This window comes from Phoenix dactylifera, chromosome 18 (genome assembly GCF_051530095.1).
Source record: "Phoenix dactylifera cultivar Ajwa chromosome 18, Ajwa_hap1_PhDact_Kaust_v1.1, whole genome shotgun sequence".
Taxonomy (NCBI): Eukaryota; Viridiplantae; Streptophyta; class Magnoliopsida; order Arecales; family Arecaceae; genus Phoenix; species Phoenix dactylifera.
In genome coordinates, this window is record NC_143207.1 from 14678557 (window position 1) to 14695344 (window position 16788).

Here is a 16788-nt window from a genome sequence, read left to right on the forward strand (position 1 = left end):
GGAATAAAAATTCTTCAGAGGGAGGCCATACTTATTTAAACCCGGACCGGGGATCGACCCGGTGTTGGGGTCATCGGTCCGACTCTTGAGTCAGGAGGCGATGTAAATTAAAAAAATAATTTTATTCAAAATATAACATAATAAATATACAAATATTGCTAAATTATTTATCAAATACTGTTTTAAGTGTTAATAATTTATCTATCTTTTAAAAATTCTTAAAAATATAAAAATTATAATAAATTAATATGTTTAACTAATTAAATAATTATTATATATTAAAGTAATAGAAAGGGAGGAAGAGGCGAGAGCCTAATTTTTTATTTAGGATTTTTTTGCATTAATATCCTCATAAATATTGAATTTTGCATGAATATCTTTCCAAAATTAATATTTATATATATATCCTCGTAAATCACTTGTTTTGCTATTCTACTTTTTTTTTATTCATGTTTTTATATATGTATCCAGGCCATTTAAAGCCGTTAAAAAATTAACAGTTTCAAATTAAAATAACTAAAATATTCTTTAATGGAAGGCAAAATGGATCGTCCTACTCCAGTGTGGAACCACCCAATTCCTGTCGAGCAGGCTAAGCTCGGCCTCGCTAGTCGAGCCAACCTCGAAACCTATCGAAAGTTGAGCCGACCTCGGCTAGAGGCCAGGCCGACCTCAGACCTTGCTGAAGGCTGAGCCGACCTCGGCCTTGTCAACCTTGATCTTGTTGAAAATCCCGCGAATCCTCAGAACAAAAGGAATGGTTCATCGCTAAGGCCTTATATAGCCTATCTCAACGGCTCTAATCGGCCTGCCTGGGTGGCCGAGCAGCTAGATCATGCCATGTGGCAGAGTGAGAAGCTCCCTCAGCAGATCTTCCAGAATCGTGATGTTAAAGGCCGGTCATCATGATGGCCGCCTCGGAGAGCGGGGCATCGATGATTGATACCTCGCATACCATCAGGTAACGCCTCAAGAGGGAGTGTGCACACAACACATTGAAGAGCTTCTTCAACCACTTCCACTTGAAATGACATAGCGGATCCTCAAAATAGATCTGAAAAGATATCTCCTGAATCCTCCGCCCGCAGGATTGATCTTCGTGATTCATGCCGCTCCAGCTAATGGCCAGCTGATCACAAATCGGCTCGAGACTTCAGGTAACGGCTGAAACCCTCACCCTATAAAAAGGGGTAGGAAAAGGCCTTCGGTAAGGGAGGAGAAACAAAACAAAGCAATTCAAAATACTCAGAAACCTCTTCAAAAACACGGCTAACTTAGCCATCGGAGGGTCTTCGCTGGAATCCCTGGCCAAGGCGTTGTGCAGGTACCCCGAAGCGCAGGAAGTGGCTCCCCTTTCTCCGTCCTGGCTGCTGTCTTCTCGGCTCCCTCCAGTGTGGTCACCCTCGAGCCAATTTTCAACCACAACATCTGGCGCTGGAGGAGGGGACTGAGTCGTAATCATGAGGCTGAGGAGTCGAGGAGCTTTTAATGCATCGAGGCGCCGGGCACCAACTCCCGGCAACTCGCTCCAAAGCCACCTCCTGCGGCACCGGCGGATCAAATTCCTCATGTCATGTCAGACAGTTTAATCTACTCGTCCAGCAAGTCCAAACCTCACCGTGGCCGTTCAAGGCCTGCAGCAGGCGGGAGCCTAGCCTGCATCCCCTCCTCGCGGGCGCGAGTCCATAGGACGACACTCGCGACGTCATTCCCCGGCCAGGCAACGCACGATGGTCGACGAAAGGGAGCGTCACTACTACCGAAGCTCCCACCGAACTCGATCTCTAAGCCAGAAGGGCTTGTCGTGTGGCCATCACTCCGAGAGCCTGCGTCGAAGTCTGAAGCTGCGAGCACGGGAACAACCATCTGAGGCGGGGTCTACCCCATGTCGAGCTGCAACAAGAGCCCCGCCCGTAGCCGAATTTCAACCACAACATCTTTAAAGGGGTAGATGTGCGGAAAAAAATATTTATAAAGCGATCGCGATAGGGGGATAAAAAATAATTTCAAAATTTTATTCTATTTTTAATTAAAATAAATATAATTTTTATTAAAAGAAACCATTATATTAGGAGTATTTATGTACAAAAAATATTTTATGAAGGTACATAAATAAATATAAATTTGAAGAGGGTATTTACATAAATTTAAATTTTTAGAAGGGCTAATTGGCAAGATGTTTTAGAGTATGAAATACTCCATAATCAGCCTTAAATTTGAGTATTTCACACTCCACCAGGCTGACATTTCTTCTTGGATTCACATCTTCCAAGCCAACCGGCCACTCCATGCCCCATCATTGGCTTAATTATTCACCCCCTTTCACATACTTCTCATCTCCTTAAAATCCTAATCCATAGCTTCGCTAGTTTTCAGCCGAAGGTAAGCCCCCCCTTTCAGGCAATGAAAACTTTTGACCTTCAGATTTGCGGCATTTGCCTCTACTTCAGCCGAACCTCATCCCATACTTTTTATTAGGATCTTTGATTTTTTTTTTTTTTTAAAAAAATCAATGATAGTGATGAGATTCGGTGCAAGGTTTTGTATGGTTTTGATTCCTTTTTATTGATGGTGGTGCTGAGCTTTGGTGCAAGGTAGGGACACTATAGTTAAGAACGACCTGATTGATATATATTGCATTCAAACTTGAGCCATCGAGTCTAAAGTTCTTTGACTTCTACTAAAAGAAAGTAAGTCCCGTTCAAGTAAAAATCAATCTTCAAGTTTTGTGTTTTGATGTTCTTTAATGAAAACTCTTGTCATTACCGAAAAATTATATTTTTCAGTTCAATTCTATTAAATAGAAGGATGTTATAGAATCTCCCACACATAGCGATCTCTTTCATCTAATAAACTCCAGTATTTTTATAGGTTTGAACCTAAACATAATCCAACAACCCCACATCCCACTCTAATCAAGTATTAATTATAGAGATCATATTTTAGAAGCTAAAGTTTGGAAAGGTAAGAAGAAGAAAACAAAGGGAGCCTAGGTACCTTGAGATGCTGCAATTATATGGCTGCCACTTATGGGTCATATGGTCTATATATCCATTCTCCCATTAACCTCAACTAAATCCTTTGGACTTCTTTGGTATGCGGAAAAAAAAAAAGGAAAAAAAAAGTATGATTAATAGAAAAATAAAAAAATACTTTATATTTGATGGAAGTTAGAAAAAAAAAAGTGACTTTCTCATGAGAATAAAATTTGTATATTTTATAAAAAAAATTTGAAATATGAAAAAGTCCAATTATCATAGGTTAAAAATTGTCATTTTCCCCCAAAATACCCTTGGGTTTTAAATGAAATGGGATAAAATTTTTCTCTTTATTAAAATCATAGTATGCATTTTACATAATTTTTTTTAAAAATATAGATGCCCAATAAAATATAAACTTTATAAACTATGCTATTTTCTATTATATATATATATATATATATACACATATTCAAACCAAATAAATTTTTTATTGATCAATAAAGGGGCATGAATTGTTTGTGTGGAGATGATAACTCATCGAATACTAGCCTCTTTATTGCATGGAGATGGTATTTTGTTTTTAGATTTTATTAAGTGTATTCGTAGTGGTGACGCTGAGGGGCCCTTTGAAAAAAAAAAAAAAAACACACCAGTCTCTTTCGTCGAATCAACTCCAAAATATAATCCAGCAACCCGGATAAGTAGGTGCTGTCAGATTCAACAAGGGCGGCGGATTTTGTTTTTCCGTCAAGATCGAGAGGCGTGCGAGAGCGTCCATCCCTTCCTCTAAGGGCCCAAACAGCACCCATTTCCTCGTCGTTCAGAGCTCGACCGGCACCACTCGATCCTCGACGTCACGCCTTCCGGTCAAGGTACGGCCGCCGTCCATCCCTGCTCTCTCTCTATCTCTCTCTCTCTCTCAAGTGCCTTGACGGCCGCCGAGGCCTGACGGCCCTTCCGATCGGACGCTTAGCTCGCCGATTTTGTGATGATAAGGGTTTTCTTCTTTTGGTTGGGAAACAGGGGAGGGGAGGAGAGGAGAAGGAGGGAGTGAGAGTCTGGTGCTATTTGGAAGCAGGAAGAGTGAAGGGTATACAAACACGCACGCGCGCGCGCGCGCGCACAGAGAGAGATAGAGGGAGAGAGTTCTGATCATTTGTTCTATTATGCAGTCGATTCATACCATGAATCTAGAGGAATGAGAACGGCAATGAGTTCGACTTACATCCATTTTTTTTAGCTCATGCAAGATGGAAAAGTGAATTTTTAATATAAAAAGATTGAATTCATTCATCTAAGAAACTAGGGTTTGCAAGCTTCATTTTTCTCATTGTAAACGATCAATTATTGTTTTATTATTGGTAGCTGGGATTCTTTAGATATTCTGACCGTACTGCTTTTCTAGTTTCTCCTGCAAATACTTTGTTGCTTTGCCAAAAAAAACCCGGGAAAATTTCTTTCCAAGGCTTGGAACTTAATAATGGGGAACCTCAAGTTGTTGGATCAGAAGTTTGAGTATTTGAAATTACAAGCAAAGGGAAGGGGAGAGAGAGAAAGTAGAGTGGCTATGGAATTTGACAAACATAGGAAATGTGGCAGATCTCAGTAATGTGAGGCTGAACATTCTAGGAGTCACAGATTATTAAATGGGGAGGCATCGTCTCTAGAAATTGTATTGGTCATCAAATCTTTTTTTTTTTGAAAGAATATCCTGGTAACATTAGTCATAAAATATTGTATTCTATTATACAAACCTAACTTGATTGTTAAGGCATGCTTTCCTTTTGTGTGGCACTTTACTGTGGAAATGCTATTACTCTTCTTTTATATGACAAAGATTTAAAGGAATGACATAATATTATGCAATATATGTATGTATGTATGTATGTATGTATGTATGTATGTATGTATGTATGTATCAATGTATGTATGTTTCTGGCCGACAAATTTAACTGTATAGAATTACAATAATGCTAAATGATATTTATGTTGATAACTGTGTGAAGGAATTTATCTTTTGTATCCAGTATTTCTTGTAGAGAGGCCTCCTAGGATGTGCCAAAAATTCTCATAACCTTTGTTAGTTTATGGTTAGTTGGCAGAATACAGAATATACTTCTATTAAAAGAGAAAAAAGATGAAGAATGTAGTGGTGGATTAATGGCATAACATGACAAGATGCTTATTATTGGGTCAATTGAGGTTGTAGATTAGACCTAGTCACAATTGATGAATTCAACTCATGACAATCATTACAAAAATATAAATGAATTCACATGCATGCCAACCTTATTTGGTTTACTATTTGGTTTTATGATAAATAGTATCACCTGCTGAAGCTGATGGTATATAATTAGGCATTTGTATACCATATTAAAATAGTTTCTGTAAGTGTATGGTTGCGAGGAACCTGAGAACGCTGAACAAAGTTATGTATAATGGGACTCTCCTTTTAACTGTTGTATTGCTGACAGTTATTCAATTTTGACTAGATAATTGTATAATAAACTCCAATTCTTGTTTAACGACATTGTGCATTCCATCATTCCAGGATAATCACTGCTACTGCTGCAACCAAGAAGTTCAGGGTTAGAGGAGCTCACTCATGCCTAAATTCTCATGAGTGCTGAAACTGTAATTCATAGTGGTGGATGCCACTGCGGGCATGTCAGGTGGCAGGTTGAGGCATCACCAAGTGTTGTTGCATGGAGTTGCAACTGCTCTGACTGTTCCATGAGGGGCAACGTTCACTTTATTGTACCATCTGCCAAATTCAAGCTTATTGGAGATTCCGAGAAGTTTCTTACTACCTATACCTTTGGCACACACACAGCCAAGCATACTTTCTGCAGAGTCTGTGGCATAACCTCTTTCTACTTCCCAAGATCAAATCCTGACGGTGTTGCTGTGACATTTAAGTGTGTTGACTCTGGTACACTCAGACATATCGAAATCAGGTGTTTTGATGGAAGAAACTGGGAGAAGTCCTATGATCAAAGTTCCGTATCATCATTTTCCAAATTGAGTGGTGAAAGCCACCACCATCAGTAATTGGGTTTTGATGAACAAGCATGCTGATTGGGATCCTAGTTGGCTCTCGAGGATTTGAAATATCAGATCACTATTGTTTAATGTTTAGCTTGTCGAGAGTTCTTATGTCGTTTTGTGAAATTGAGAAAGATTATCATTAATCATGATTGTCGTACTCAGGTTTCCGTCTAATGTGTTCTCTGGTATTCTCACATATGTCAGCATTTGAATGGGAGAAACTGGGAGAGTAGTATGTTGTATTATGTTGTGTTTGCTTTTATAGTTTGATGATGAGAGCCTTTTTATTTTATAGTTGTGTATATTTGTCTTGATCTTTTAATAGGGCATCCAAACAGGCTGTACACCATTAGTGAATGCTCCGAGTATTTATTTCAAATCCTAAGCTTCCACTGCAGCACCGTTTCACTCTTTTCGATTATGCCATAAAGACTGCATCCAGATAATTGCCATTTAAATAGCTGTTTTCAACTGTTGCATAGGGAGTTGGCACTGTTACTTGGCAATTTGTCTCTCTCTCTCTCTCTCTGCGACTCAACATGGATATTCTCCAGCAATGGTGAACAGACCGAGATGATGAGGCTTAGAACTGAAAGATGATGCATAGGGATTTTTTTTAAAAAAAAGAAAAAATTGTTATTTGAGCTTCCCTTTCTACACAATAATTTTCAATTATTGATATGGTCCCTCAATTCTCATCAAAGATATTAGTTTACATGAGGTTTTTATTTCAGCCTGGATCTTGATTTGTATCAATATCAGGCATCCTATATGATATATACAAAATTCTTGACCATAATATCTTTTCTGATATTACCGGATAAAATTCAAGATTTTGACCTTTATGATGCATTCATATTGAATGATATTTCCTAAACAATTTTTTTACTTTATTTAGTTGTCTTTTTTAGTTAATAAATATCAAAATCCATACTTAAATATAGTCCTCAATCTTAGATTCTGTATGTTGGCTGAGATTTCAATGTCGCAGTTCGAAAATATCGGTCCGGATAGGTTGCCTCCAAATTCCCACTTACCATGCCAGTTGAGATAAACCGAGTTCTCGATTCATCTCAATCTTGGCTACTTACCAAGATAACTGATATACCAAAACTCAAGAACCTTGTTTGCATCAAAGAATTTTTGCAAGGCTGCCAAAACTTTTTATACTTTGTAAATTAGAAAATATGATGGATGGGTATTTGTAAAACATTTGAATTTTATGTATTGTTATAAACTCTTAATATGCCACATTGTGGGTCTTGCTAATGGAGTTTATATATTAGCACTTTAATCATTTTGAAATTGAGCTTAATATTAGACATATTCTACAAGAATTAAATATGTTATTTTGGACCTACTTCATGGAGATTAAATACAAATATTTTGGACTTACCCTGGGTTAAAATATGGTATATTGGCCATGTCGCAGAGATCATATGGCCGTAGTCTTGTAGATTGATTATATGGTCTTGCTCATTGGATGTGATAATAGAAGAGATAAAAATTAATAAGAATCACAAATTCACAATAATTGCAGCTCAGCATTTGCATTGCAAATGTAGCCATGGGCAAGTTCCAAACCAAGCATGTTTATAGATAGGCCAATAGGGCCACGGATTGAGTGGTCTCTTACGTGACTAGTTATTCAGGCGGTACTCTATGGACGCAGGGTGGAGAGCTGCCCAAGGCTCTCTGCAATATTTTGTTTTCAGATTTTATTAAGTGTGTCCGTACTCGAATACTATGAGGCGTCCATTTAAGCAAAAAAAATAAAATAAAGTAAATAAAAATAATATAGCTAAGGATAAGGAGGGAGGCACAATGAAGAAAATGGATGACTAAGACCACGTTGGGATCTCCGCCATGACTTGCCCTCATGATACACCACGTGTCCAAGTTGAACTACATGAACGCCGGCCCCGCCTCCTTTCGCTGCCGTCTCGCGCCAAAAGGGAAAGAGCTGCAACCGAGAAGAAAAACACTAAAATATCCACATTGGTTCTTCTCCCTCTCGTTCCCATCGCCGGCTTGCATCGATGCTCTTCTTTGACGCCCTTCGCTATGATCGCTTCCACCAGAACCACTTCTGGGCCTTAGGCCGAACCTCTCGCCACCAGCCATGGCCACCCCACGCCCGGATTTCTCGCAGGACTCAGAGGTACTCCCTCCCCCTTCGGTGTTTGCCTTCACTGAACTATTTTCTTAAGCAATTCTTTTTAACTTGTGATATCTGGGATTATGTTAGCGAGTTTAGATTTCGACGTCAGCGAAGGATTGATTCTTGTGGCATGTTGTGGCTGAATTTCTGATTTGAGGTTATTAGAGATGGGTTATATATTATTTTGGTATATGGAGAGGATGAGTCTTGGCCCGAAGGTCGGGTTCGGAGTCCGGATAAACAAATTAAATGGAGTTTACAAAAGGGAAGAGAAAGCAGTCAGGAGCTCCGTGTTTTATAATCTGTGCCTCAGAGATAAATGCAGTTGTTTGTATCCAAACTTGCTAACTTCCTTCTCCAAGTATACTCATTTAAATTTAAAAATTTGCTGGATGCTTTCTTGTTGCCTGAACTTTAAGAAAGGCTGCTCTCCTTGCCTGTTAATTGGATGTCATGGTTTCACCCTAATGTCCGTGAGGACCAAGAATTCAGGGCAAGATCTCAGAGTTGTATTAGGTTAACGATCGTCGTAAGAACCTAGTCGATCTTTCCTCCAAGTGGTCTTTTTTTTTAAAAATTTAGTCTGCAAATTTTTAGAAGCTTGGCCAGTCGACGAAATTCGCTTTTAAAGATGGCAATTTTATGTTGCCTGCCCACCCCCATGCGAGACTTTTAGGCATCGGAATTGTCATCCAAAGCTGTTTGTTTTACTGTTACAAAGAATCGAAATAGATTTACTTGTAGCGCATTGATGAACTAACTCCTTCTGGCTTCGCGAAAGCCAACTGCCCTGGTGGAGATTTTGGTTATTCATTAATTGGGGGTTTCTAATTCGTGGAGTTTGATCTAAATGAACACTAGAACTGGATAATGCTATGGGGCCCAAACCTATTACCAAAACTTTTCGCTGCTTCACTAGCATGCCATATGACCTGAGGGGAGCACCAATCTCCTCATGCCATGTGGCATTCCAAAGGAGCAGGGGAAAAATCTCTGAATCACCCAACTCTTTTTGAGCAAAGAAACTATCCATTTTAAGGAACATAGAATTCAGTTTATTAGATTTGAACACTAAAATATGTGTTATTCTCCTCAAGAGTCTAATCTTCTTGCTTTGCTTAGGATAATAAATCTCTGCACTCTTATCTTTATATATAATTGATTCCTTCTGCTTCATGCAGGTACATATGGATACGTGGAAGCACACACTGCTGCTATCGTTTCAAAGCCTTGGTGTAATTTATGGTCATCTGAGCATTGGTCCCCTATATGTGTTCTATACTGTTGCTCAACATGGTGTAGTATCTGAGGAGAACTTATATGGACTCATGTCCTTCATATTTTGGACTATGACTTTAATACCTTTGATTAAATATGTCCTTGTAGTTTTAAGGGCTGATGACAATGGAGAAGGTATATAGCTATATCTACAGTTTCAATACCTTTTGATCCATATCCCACGAAGAACTCTAATGCTATAATTGAATTAATGCGTCAATGAAGGTGGGACATTTGCTTTGTACTCACTCTTGTGTAGGCATGCCAAAGTTGGCCTGCTCCCTAATAATAAGGGTGATGATCATGAACTTCTTGCTTATGAAATGGGAAGCTTTTACAAGAGTAGTCTTGGATCCAAGGCTAAAAGGGCCATTGAAAATAATAAGAGTAGTCACTATCTGATGCTGCTCATGGCCTTGCTCGGCTCTTGCATGATCATTGGCAATGGAGTTCTAGTTCCAGCTATCTCTGGTCTGAAATCCTTTCAGAGATCACCTTGGTTTAAAAAATTATTGTTTTCTTTTTCCTAACTTGTGTGATAAATATATTTTCAGTGTTATCAGCTTCAATAAATCTGGAGAAATCTTTGGCATCAATTTCTTTCAAATGTAAGATTCTGTGGCGTACTTCTCTTGATTTTGTGATGCTACCAATATTACTTCATTTTATAATTTAAGTTCACTTGTTTGGTTTGCTCTTTCAATCTTTTTCTCCAGCTTCAAGATGGCAGTAAGAATTTAAAAATTTAAGGTTTCTGTTATACATCTTGCTCTTTGACTGAAAGTATGCAAGTAATTTGTAATATGTTTCCATTATTCATGTAATTGGGGGGATATCATCTTTACGTATTTGACATACTATCTGTGCAATTAGATGTATAAAATTAATTATCTAAAGCAGCGATAATTTATACATCAATGTTACAGAAAGCTTCAGCAATTAAACTAGAATTATGGCCTATATGTATTGTTTCTTGGAAATATTTTACAATTCCTTCATGTCTAGTATGGACTTATTTAAAGCCCTTTTGCTTATTTATTTACTGGCTGGGAATGTATATGGCATTCCTGAAAAATTAGTAGGTGCTTCAGCCATAAAAAATGACAGATAGAATCTGGAAGGAATATTTTCTTGTTTCAAAATCATTATTTTTTAACATATAATGCATGCGAGCATCATGGCAAATATTGCCTTTGGTTTGCTTTTGCAAGATAAGAGCGTGCACTTTGCATGCATAGTGGTGAGGTGAGCAGACAAGGTATGCGTGGAGACGCACCATGATAATTCGTTATACTGGACATGAGGTGGCCCTTTTTAAATATATTTTGTGGACAATCTTATATGTTAATTTTTGTGATCTTTATCATGTGGAAGGGGCTCATCTTCCAAATGGGTAACAAGTAGTAAATGACTACTAGCTCTGTTTTCTTTACATCTCTTGGTACCATTGACCCCCTGTTCATAGATGAGTTGAGGTTGAACAACTTAATCTAATACTTTATCTTCACTTATAATTGCACCTATTTTCAATTTTTTCTGTTTATAATGTTTTAGTTTATCTGGGACTTGTGTCATTATAAGCAAGATATTCTGAACTGGTACTGGGTACGTATTGGTGAGGAAGCAGGTCGATACGGTACACCATACCATGCTGTACCAACAGGTACTGGTCTATGAGAAACGAGAGACGAAAGACACCAGAATGACCTTCTTCTCTGTTTTAGCCCATGATAGGCCTGGTACAGGCAAGAACAGGTCAAACTGAGCTGACTTGAGCACAACCAGGTGGTTCCGCTCGATTTGGACCAGTTCCTGCCTTGTCCCGAATCGAAACCAGGAACTGTCCCAGTTCCAGTCCGGTTTGGTACGCCCTAGGTGCTTCATGACAGTTTCACCTCCTTGACTATAAATTCAACCCACCCTTTTTATGAAACTAGTTATTATTATGACAAAGTTTCTTAAAATAAATGAATTTATTTTGTCTTGACATTTTTCTTTACTTTATTACTTCATGTTTGCAGATATGTCCGTCAGCATTTCATGTCCCATTTTGGTAGGCCTCTTCGTGTTGCAACATTATGGGACACATAAAATTGGTTTTTTGTTCGCACCTGTAATGGTTGTGTGGCTTCTCTTCATCAGTGGAGTTGGTGTTTATAACATCTTTCACTGGAACACTGACATAATACGTGCTCTTTCACCTGAATACATGTACAAGTTTATAAAAAGTAAAGACATAAAAAGCTGGAGGTCATTAGGTGGTATCCTTTTATGTATAGCAGGTAATCTCCAGAACTTCTAACCTACTTTCGTTAGGATTCTACACTGAATAGCTACTAAAGGTATTTGTTGCAGGGTCTGAGGCAATGTTTGCTGATCTGGGTCATTTCTCTAAAAGGTCAATCAAGGTAAGCGCGCATGCCCAGGATCCATAACCCTAGAATCCAAGATATGCTCCTGTGTATTTTTGATTTTTTGATCTGTCATGATATATGTTTAATGAAGTTCTTGACTCTTTTGTTTAAACTTGACCTTTGAAGATTGCTTTTGGGCTTCTGGTATATCCTTCCCTTATATTCTGTTACATGGGTCAGACTGCATTCATATCTAAGAATTGGAATCCTACTAGAGAAGCATATGTTACTCACCTTGGAGCATCTGTACCTGGTAAGTCATTTTCTAATGCAAGCATAATTTTGTAAGCATGTTTATCGCTGTACTGCTTTTTAAATTCATGATATTTAGCTGTGGACTATTGCTAAAATAAGATATTTACTTGTGGACTGCAAAATGGAAGCGCAGGAAAACTTCATCACTTTTATGCATGGCTATCTCTGCTAGCTTCTGTTGTAGGAAGCCAAGCAACTATTACGGCTACCTTTTCAATTATAAATCAGTGCCAGGCTTTTGGTTGTTTTCCCAAAGTGAAAGTTGTTCGCACCTCTGATAAGATACATGGGCAGGTGTACATTCCAGACATCAACTGGATTTTAATGGTCCTTTGCCTCATTTTAACTATAGCCACCAAAAATGTTGCCCCTATTGGCAATGCTACTGGTAAATTGTTCAACATCCTGTGCTTTTAATAGCTTGAGGTACTGGAGTTAATGCTTACAATGAAAGCATTCGCCCAAACTGATCTTATAGTGGTTCAATGTCTGCAGGCCTTGCTATAATTACAAGTATGCTGATAACAACCTGCTTCATGTCACTGATCATTTCTCTATATTGGAATAGGCCACGGCTGTCAGCATTTTTTCTGATTTTCTTTGGGTCTATTGAGGTTACATATTTCTTGGCTTGTGTTCTAAATTTTCATTGGAGCGAGTGCTTACTCTTCGTGCCTATACAGATAACCTTGTTAATTATGCTGTCATGGCACTATGGCACCATGAAGAAGCATGAATTTGATTTGCACAATAAAGTTTCTATTGAATGGCTGACAAATCTAGGCCCAAGCCTCGGAGTTGCCCGAGTTCCTGGCATTGGGTTTATCTATACTGATGTAACCTCCGGAATTCCAGCTTTCTTCTCCCACTTTGTTACCAATCTTCCTGCTTTCCATCAAGTGCTTATCTTTGCATCCTTTAAATCAGTGCCAGTGCCATATGTTCCACCAAGCATGCGGTATATCATTGGAAGGCTGGGGCCAAAGGATTACAGGGTATATAGGTGCATTGTAAGATGTGGGTATCTTGATAGGATAAGAGACATAGATGACACTGAGGATGAAATTATTTGCGGGATCGGTGAGTTCATCTCAATGGACAATGGAAATTCTGAGACTTTGTCTTCACCAGAGGATAAATTGATTGTTACTGGAAGCTTGAAACAGGAGGGTAATGGCTGTATTACTCAGGATGCCACAGATTCAACTACCTGCTCACCAAATTCAGTGGATATAGAATATCCTACAATCAATAGTGAGCAATTGCAGATTGGGCAGCCTACGGGAAGGACAAAGAAGGTGCGGTTCGTTTTGCCTCCAGAAAGTCCTCAGATGACTTCATCAGTAAGGGAGGAGCTGCAAGAGCTGGTGGATGCAAGGGAACATGGTATGACATATATACTAGGTCATTCACATATCTCTTCTCACAAGGGGTCAAATTTTCTGAAAAGGTTTACGATCAAGGTCTACAGTTTCCTTGTCAAGAATTCCCAAGAGCACACAGTGGTGCTAAACATTCCTAATGCTGCTTATGTAGAGGTTGGCATGACATACTCAATATAAGCAATCATAAGATGACTTGCTTGTATCAGGAAATCCTTGACACTGATATGGGAATCTCCTGCATCCCCAAGAAAAAAGTGATGGTTCTATACATCAAACACCTAATATCTATGTGGCAAACATCTGTGTTTCTCTAGAATTTAGCATATGTCAGCATAAAGTAACAACGGTATGTTCTGTATTGTTGATGTCTGGGTTTTATAAATGGTGTTCTTGGTTGTTTTCTGATGCTGATTTAGTTTAAAATATCTTAGATTTTTGCTGATAAGTGTGAGTAAAACTAGGAGAAACCTACTGAATTATTTTTTAACTCAATTATTGGATCAATTAAGTGCTTCCTAATCCTATATTTTTGCGGAATTATAGGGTCTCTTGGGGCCCATAGACATCCATTGCAGTACAGTAAGTTGTTAAATATCTTGTAGTCACCATATCTTTCTACCTGGTTCTACTTTAATAACTGTTTCTGCCTCACTGTGGCCATCTAGTAGGAGCAAACAGATTTACTTTTTAAGGAATGAATCTGCGCTTGCCAAGATTTCCCTAAATTGCTGAGGAAACCTCTGTATGTTTAATCACTGTTTTTCATTATTCTTCTCTTTATTTGAAATGAACTATTGTTTTAAGTTCTAATAAGTATGTTTCAGATGAAAATTTCAAACTTTAACCAAATAAACATATGGTATAGCGTAGAAACTTTGCCTTAATGAACCAATTAAGATTTATTTTTTACAACTCCTAACTATCTCATCACATACTTTATCATAAAAGAGATGATTACATGCCTTTTGCACATGTGAGCAAAGCAATTTATCGAGCACTATATAGAGTTTGGCTAAATCTTTGCAAAGTAGTACATACAGCAATCATATTTTTCTCAAAAATAAAACTATTCTTTTGTAGGATCACAAAAAAAAAAAAAAAAAGTATCAAACCAAACATATTTTTTATCTCAAGTTCTATAATTTTATTTTAAAAAGAAAAAGAAAAATAGAAGCGATGCTAAATAGACCTAGGTGTTGTTCGGCATCATTTTTATTTTTTTATTTTTCAAAAATAAAAAACAAAAATTGCTGAATCGGTATTGGTCGGCGTACCGGTTGGCTACCGGACCGGTTCAACAGAAGTACTAAAGCGGCCAAAAAGATGCGCGGTGTGGCCAAAAAGGCCACAACCCCTATGGCTGTTGCATTTAATGCTACAGATCGAACCAATTAAAAATTGTTTTTTACAACTCCGAGACAACTCCATATCTATCTCATCATATACTTTATCATAAAAGATATGATTACATGCCTTTGCACATGTGAGTAGAGCAAATTATGGAGCACCATATAGAGTTTGGCTAAATCTTTACAAAGTAGTACACAAATTTTTCTCAAAAATAAAATTATTCTTTCGTAAGATCACAAATAGGAAATAAAAATAATAGTACCAAATCAAACATATTTTTTATATCAAGTCCCATAATTTTATTTTAAAAAGAAAAAGAGAAATAGAAGTGATGCCAGATGGACCTAGGTGCTATTTGGCATCATTTTTATTTTTCTTATTTTCAGAAATAAAAAATAAAATTTACATTTACATTTATATTTATATTTTAATAAATAAATGTATTTTTAAATAAAAATTTTAAAAAAAATAACCCTGATGACGGTGTCTGAAATGGTGATAATGTGGCGGAGATAATAAAACTATAATAGTGGTGGTGGTAATGATGGTGGCGATAGGAGGTACTAGCAATTTAGCAGTTGCGATAGTAGTGATAGGGGGCATCGATAATATGATGACGACGGGCAGTGATGTTGGTGGTGGTGTGGTAAGGGCTATAGTGGTAGTGTAGGTGATTGAGGTGGTGAAAATGACGACGGCAATGATAACGATGATAAAGACAAATGTAGTGGTGGCGTGGCAATTGTGACGGCAGAGGAGTGATAATGATAGTATTAGTGATGGCGGCGCCGATGAAGATGGTGCTAATGGTGGCAATAAAAGATATGATTTTCTTATTTTCAAAAACAGTGAAAGCAAAACTTTCTTGTTTTTATTTTTAGAAATAATCAAAATAACTTAATAAGAAAAAAAACAACAGTACCAAATATATATTTTTCTCGATTCTATGATTTTATTTTTAAAATAAAAAATAAAAAATAAATGCAATGTCAAAGGAGAGTTTTACTTTATCTTTGAAAGTTTTCTCTATTGTTTCAGAAGTTGTTTATAAATTCATGATGGTCCAACTCCATGCGTTTGTTCACAAGATTTGTGGTTATTTATTTTTGTAAAATAACTTATTATTCCTCAATTTCATATTATTATTATATAAAAATGTTAACTTATATATTTATTTATAATTATTAAGTAATGTATTTATTATAATATGATAGTGTCATGTTTCAATTCGGATTTATTATAACTTATTATAAGTCGGTCTTTGACCCACATATTTTTTTCAGTTCGATCACCAGTCGGATTTTCAGAACATCGGTAGTGTTATTTTAATTTCCCACCAGCCCTAACCAGATCCAGCTGCAACCCGACATTGACATGACCAGTAGTGCCGGCCTGGTTGGGTGCTCAAACATGCCGATGGTTGTAACTAAGGTAGTAGCCTGGTGGTAAGGGGGCGATAATTTCACCCAGTTGCCTGAGTTCGAAACGCATCGGGCGTCGATAAATTAGGGGACCGGATGCCCCACGTCCGGCTGGTTTGTTGGCGGTTATGCTTTTCTTCCTTCTGTACCAAGGTGGTGCTGGAGTGATGTACTCACATATGAGGCGGTGAGCCCATAGGTCGAAGAAGACACGCGAAACCTGCGATCTGTATCGAACATTTTCTGGTGGAAGGTGGGCCAGTAATAGGGCTGCTACGCGGGTGGGCTGGTCCCTCCCTCTCCCCTCCTATTATTTACCCAAAAAAAAAAAAAAACATGCCACACGGTCGCAATTCACACGGAACCTATTATGAAACAGCAGAGGTCAAAGATCCCCTGACGGCTGTTAGATTTGATCAGCATTAGGACATCACACTGGCGACGCTTGGAATTTTTGCTAGATCTCGTTGGTGATCGCTTGCCCACGCGATCCCG

General features: G+C 38.0%; 2 protein-coding genes across 2 annotated transcripts; both read left to right on the forward strand.

The window, feature by feature from the left end:
- The first annotated feature begins 3712 nt into the window (after positions 1 to 3712).
- On the forward strand, positions 3713 to 6321 carry LOC103706806 (carbon-sulfur lyase). The gene is made up of 2 exons (XM_008791052.6): positions 3713 to 3853; positions 5533 to 6321. Exon 2 carries the CDS (start codon positions 5601 to 5603, stop codon positions 6030 to 6032), a length of 432 nt encoding a protein of 143 aa, XP_008789274.4. The 5' UTR covers positions 3713 to 3853; positions 5533 to 5600; the 3' UTR covers positions 6033 to 6321.
- Positions 6322 to 7963: 1642 nt separating this feature from the next.
- LOC103706804 (potassium transporter 25-like) lies at positions 7964 to 14046 on the forward strand. The gene is made up of 9 exons (XM_039131459.3): positions 7964 to 8190; positions 9372 to 9603; positions 9694 to 9939; positions 10023 to 10076; positions 11490 to 11750; positions 11824 to 11876; positions 12009 to 12135; positions 12271 to 12525; positions 12633 to 14046. The coding sequence occupies exons 1-9, from the start codon at positions 8152 to 8154 to the stop codon at positions 13697 to 13699; spliced, it is 2334 nt and encodes a 777-aa protein (XP_038987387.3). The 5' UTR covers positions 7964 to 8151; the 3' UTR covers positions 13700 to 14046.
- Positions 14047 to 16788: the final 2742 nt, after the last annotated feature.

Excerpts from the sequence above, each read along its gene's own strand:
- LOC103706804 (XM_039131459.3), top strand. The coding sequence starts at position 8,152 with ATGGCCACCCCACGCCCGGATTTCTCGCAGGACTCAGAG. Across the intron at positions 11,877-12,008 it reads TCTCTAAAAGGTCAATCAAG|ATTGCTTTTGGGCTTCTGGT; the intron begins GTAAGCGCGCAT and ends TGACCTTTGAAG. Across the intron at positions 12,526-12,632 it reads CCCTATTGGCAATGCTACTG|GCCTTGCTATAATTACAAGT; the intron begins GTAAATTGTTCA and ends CAATGTCTGCAG.
- LOC103706806 (XM_008791052.6), top strand. The coding sequence starts at position 5,601 with ATGAGTGCTGAAACTGTAATTCATAGTGGTGGATGCCACTGCGGGCAT.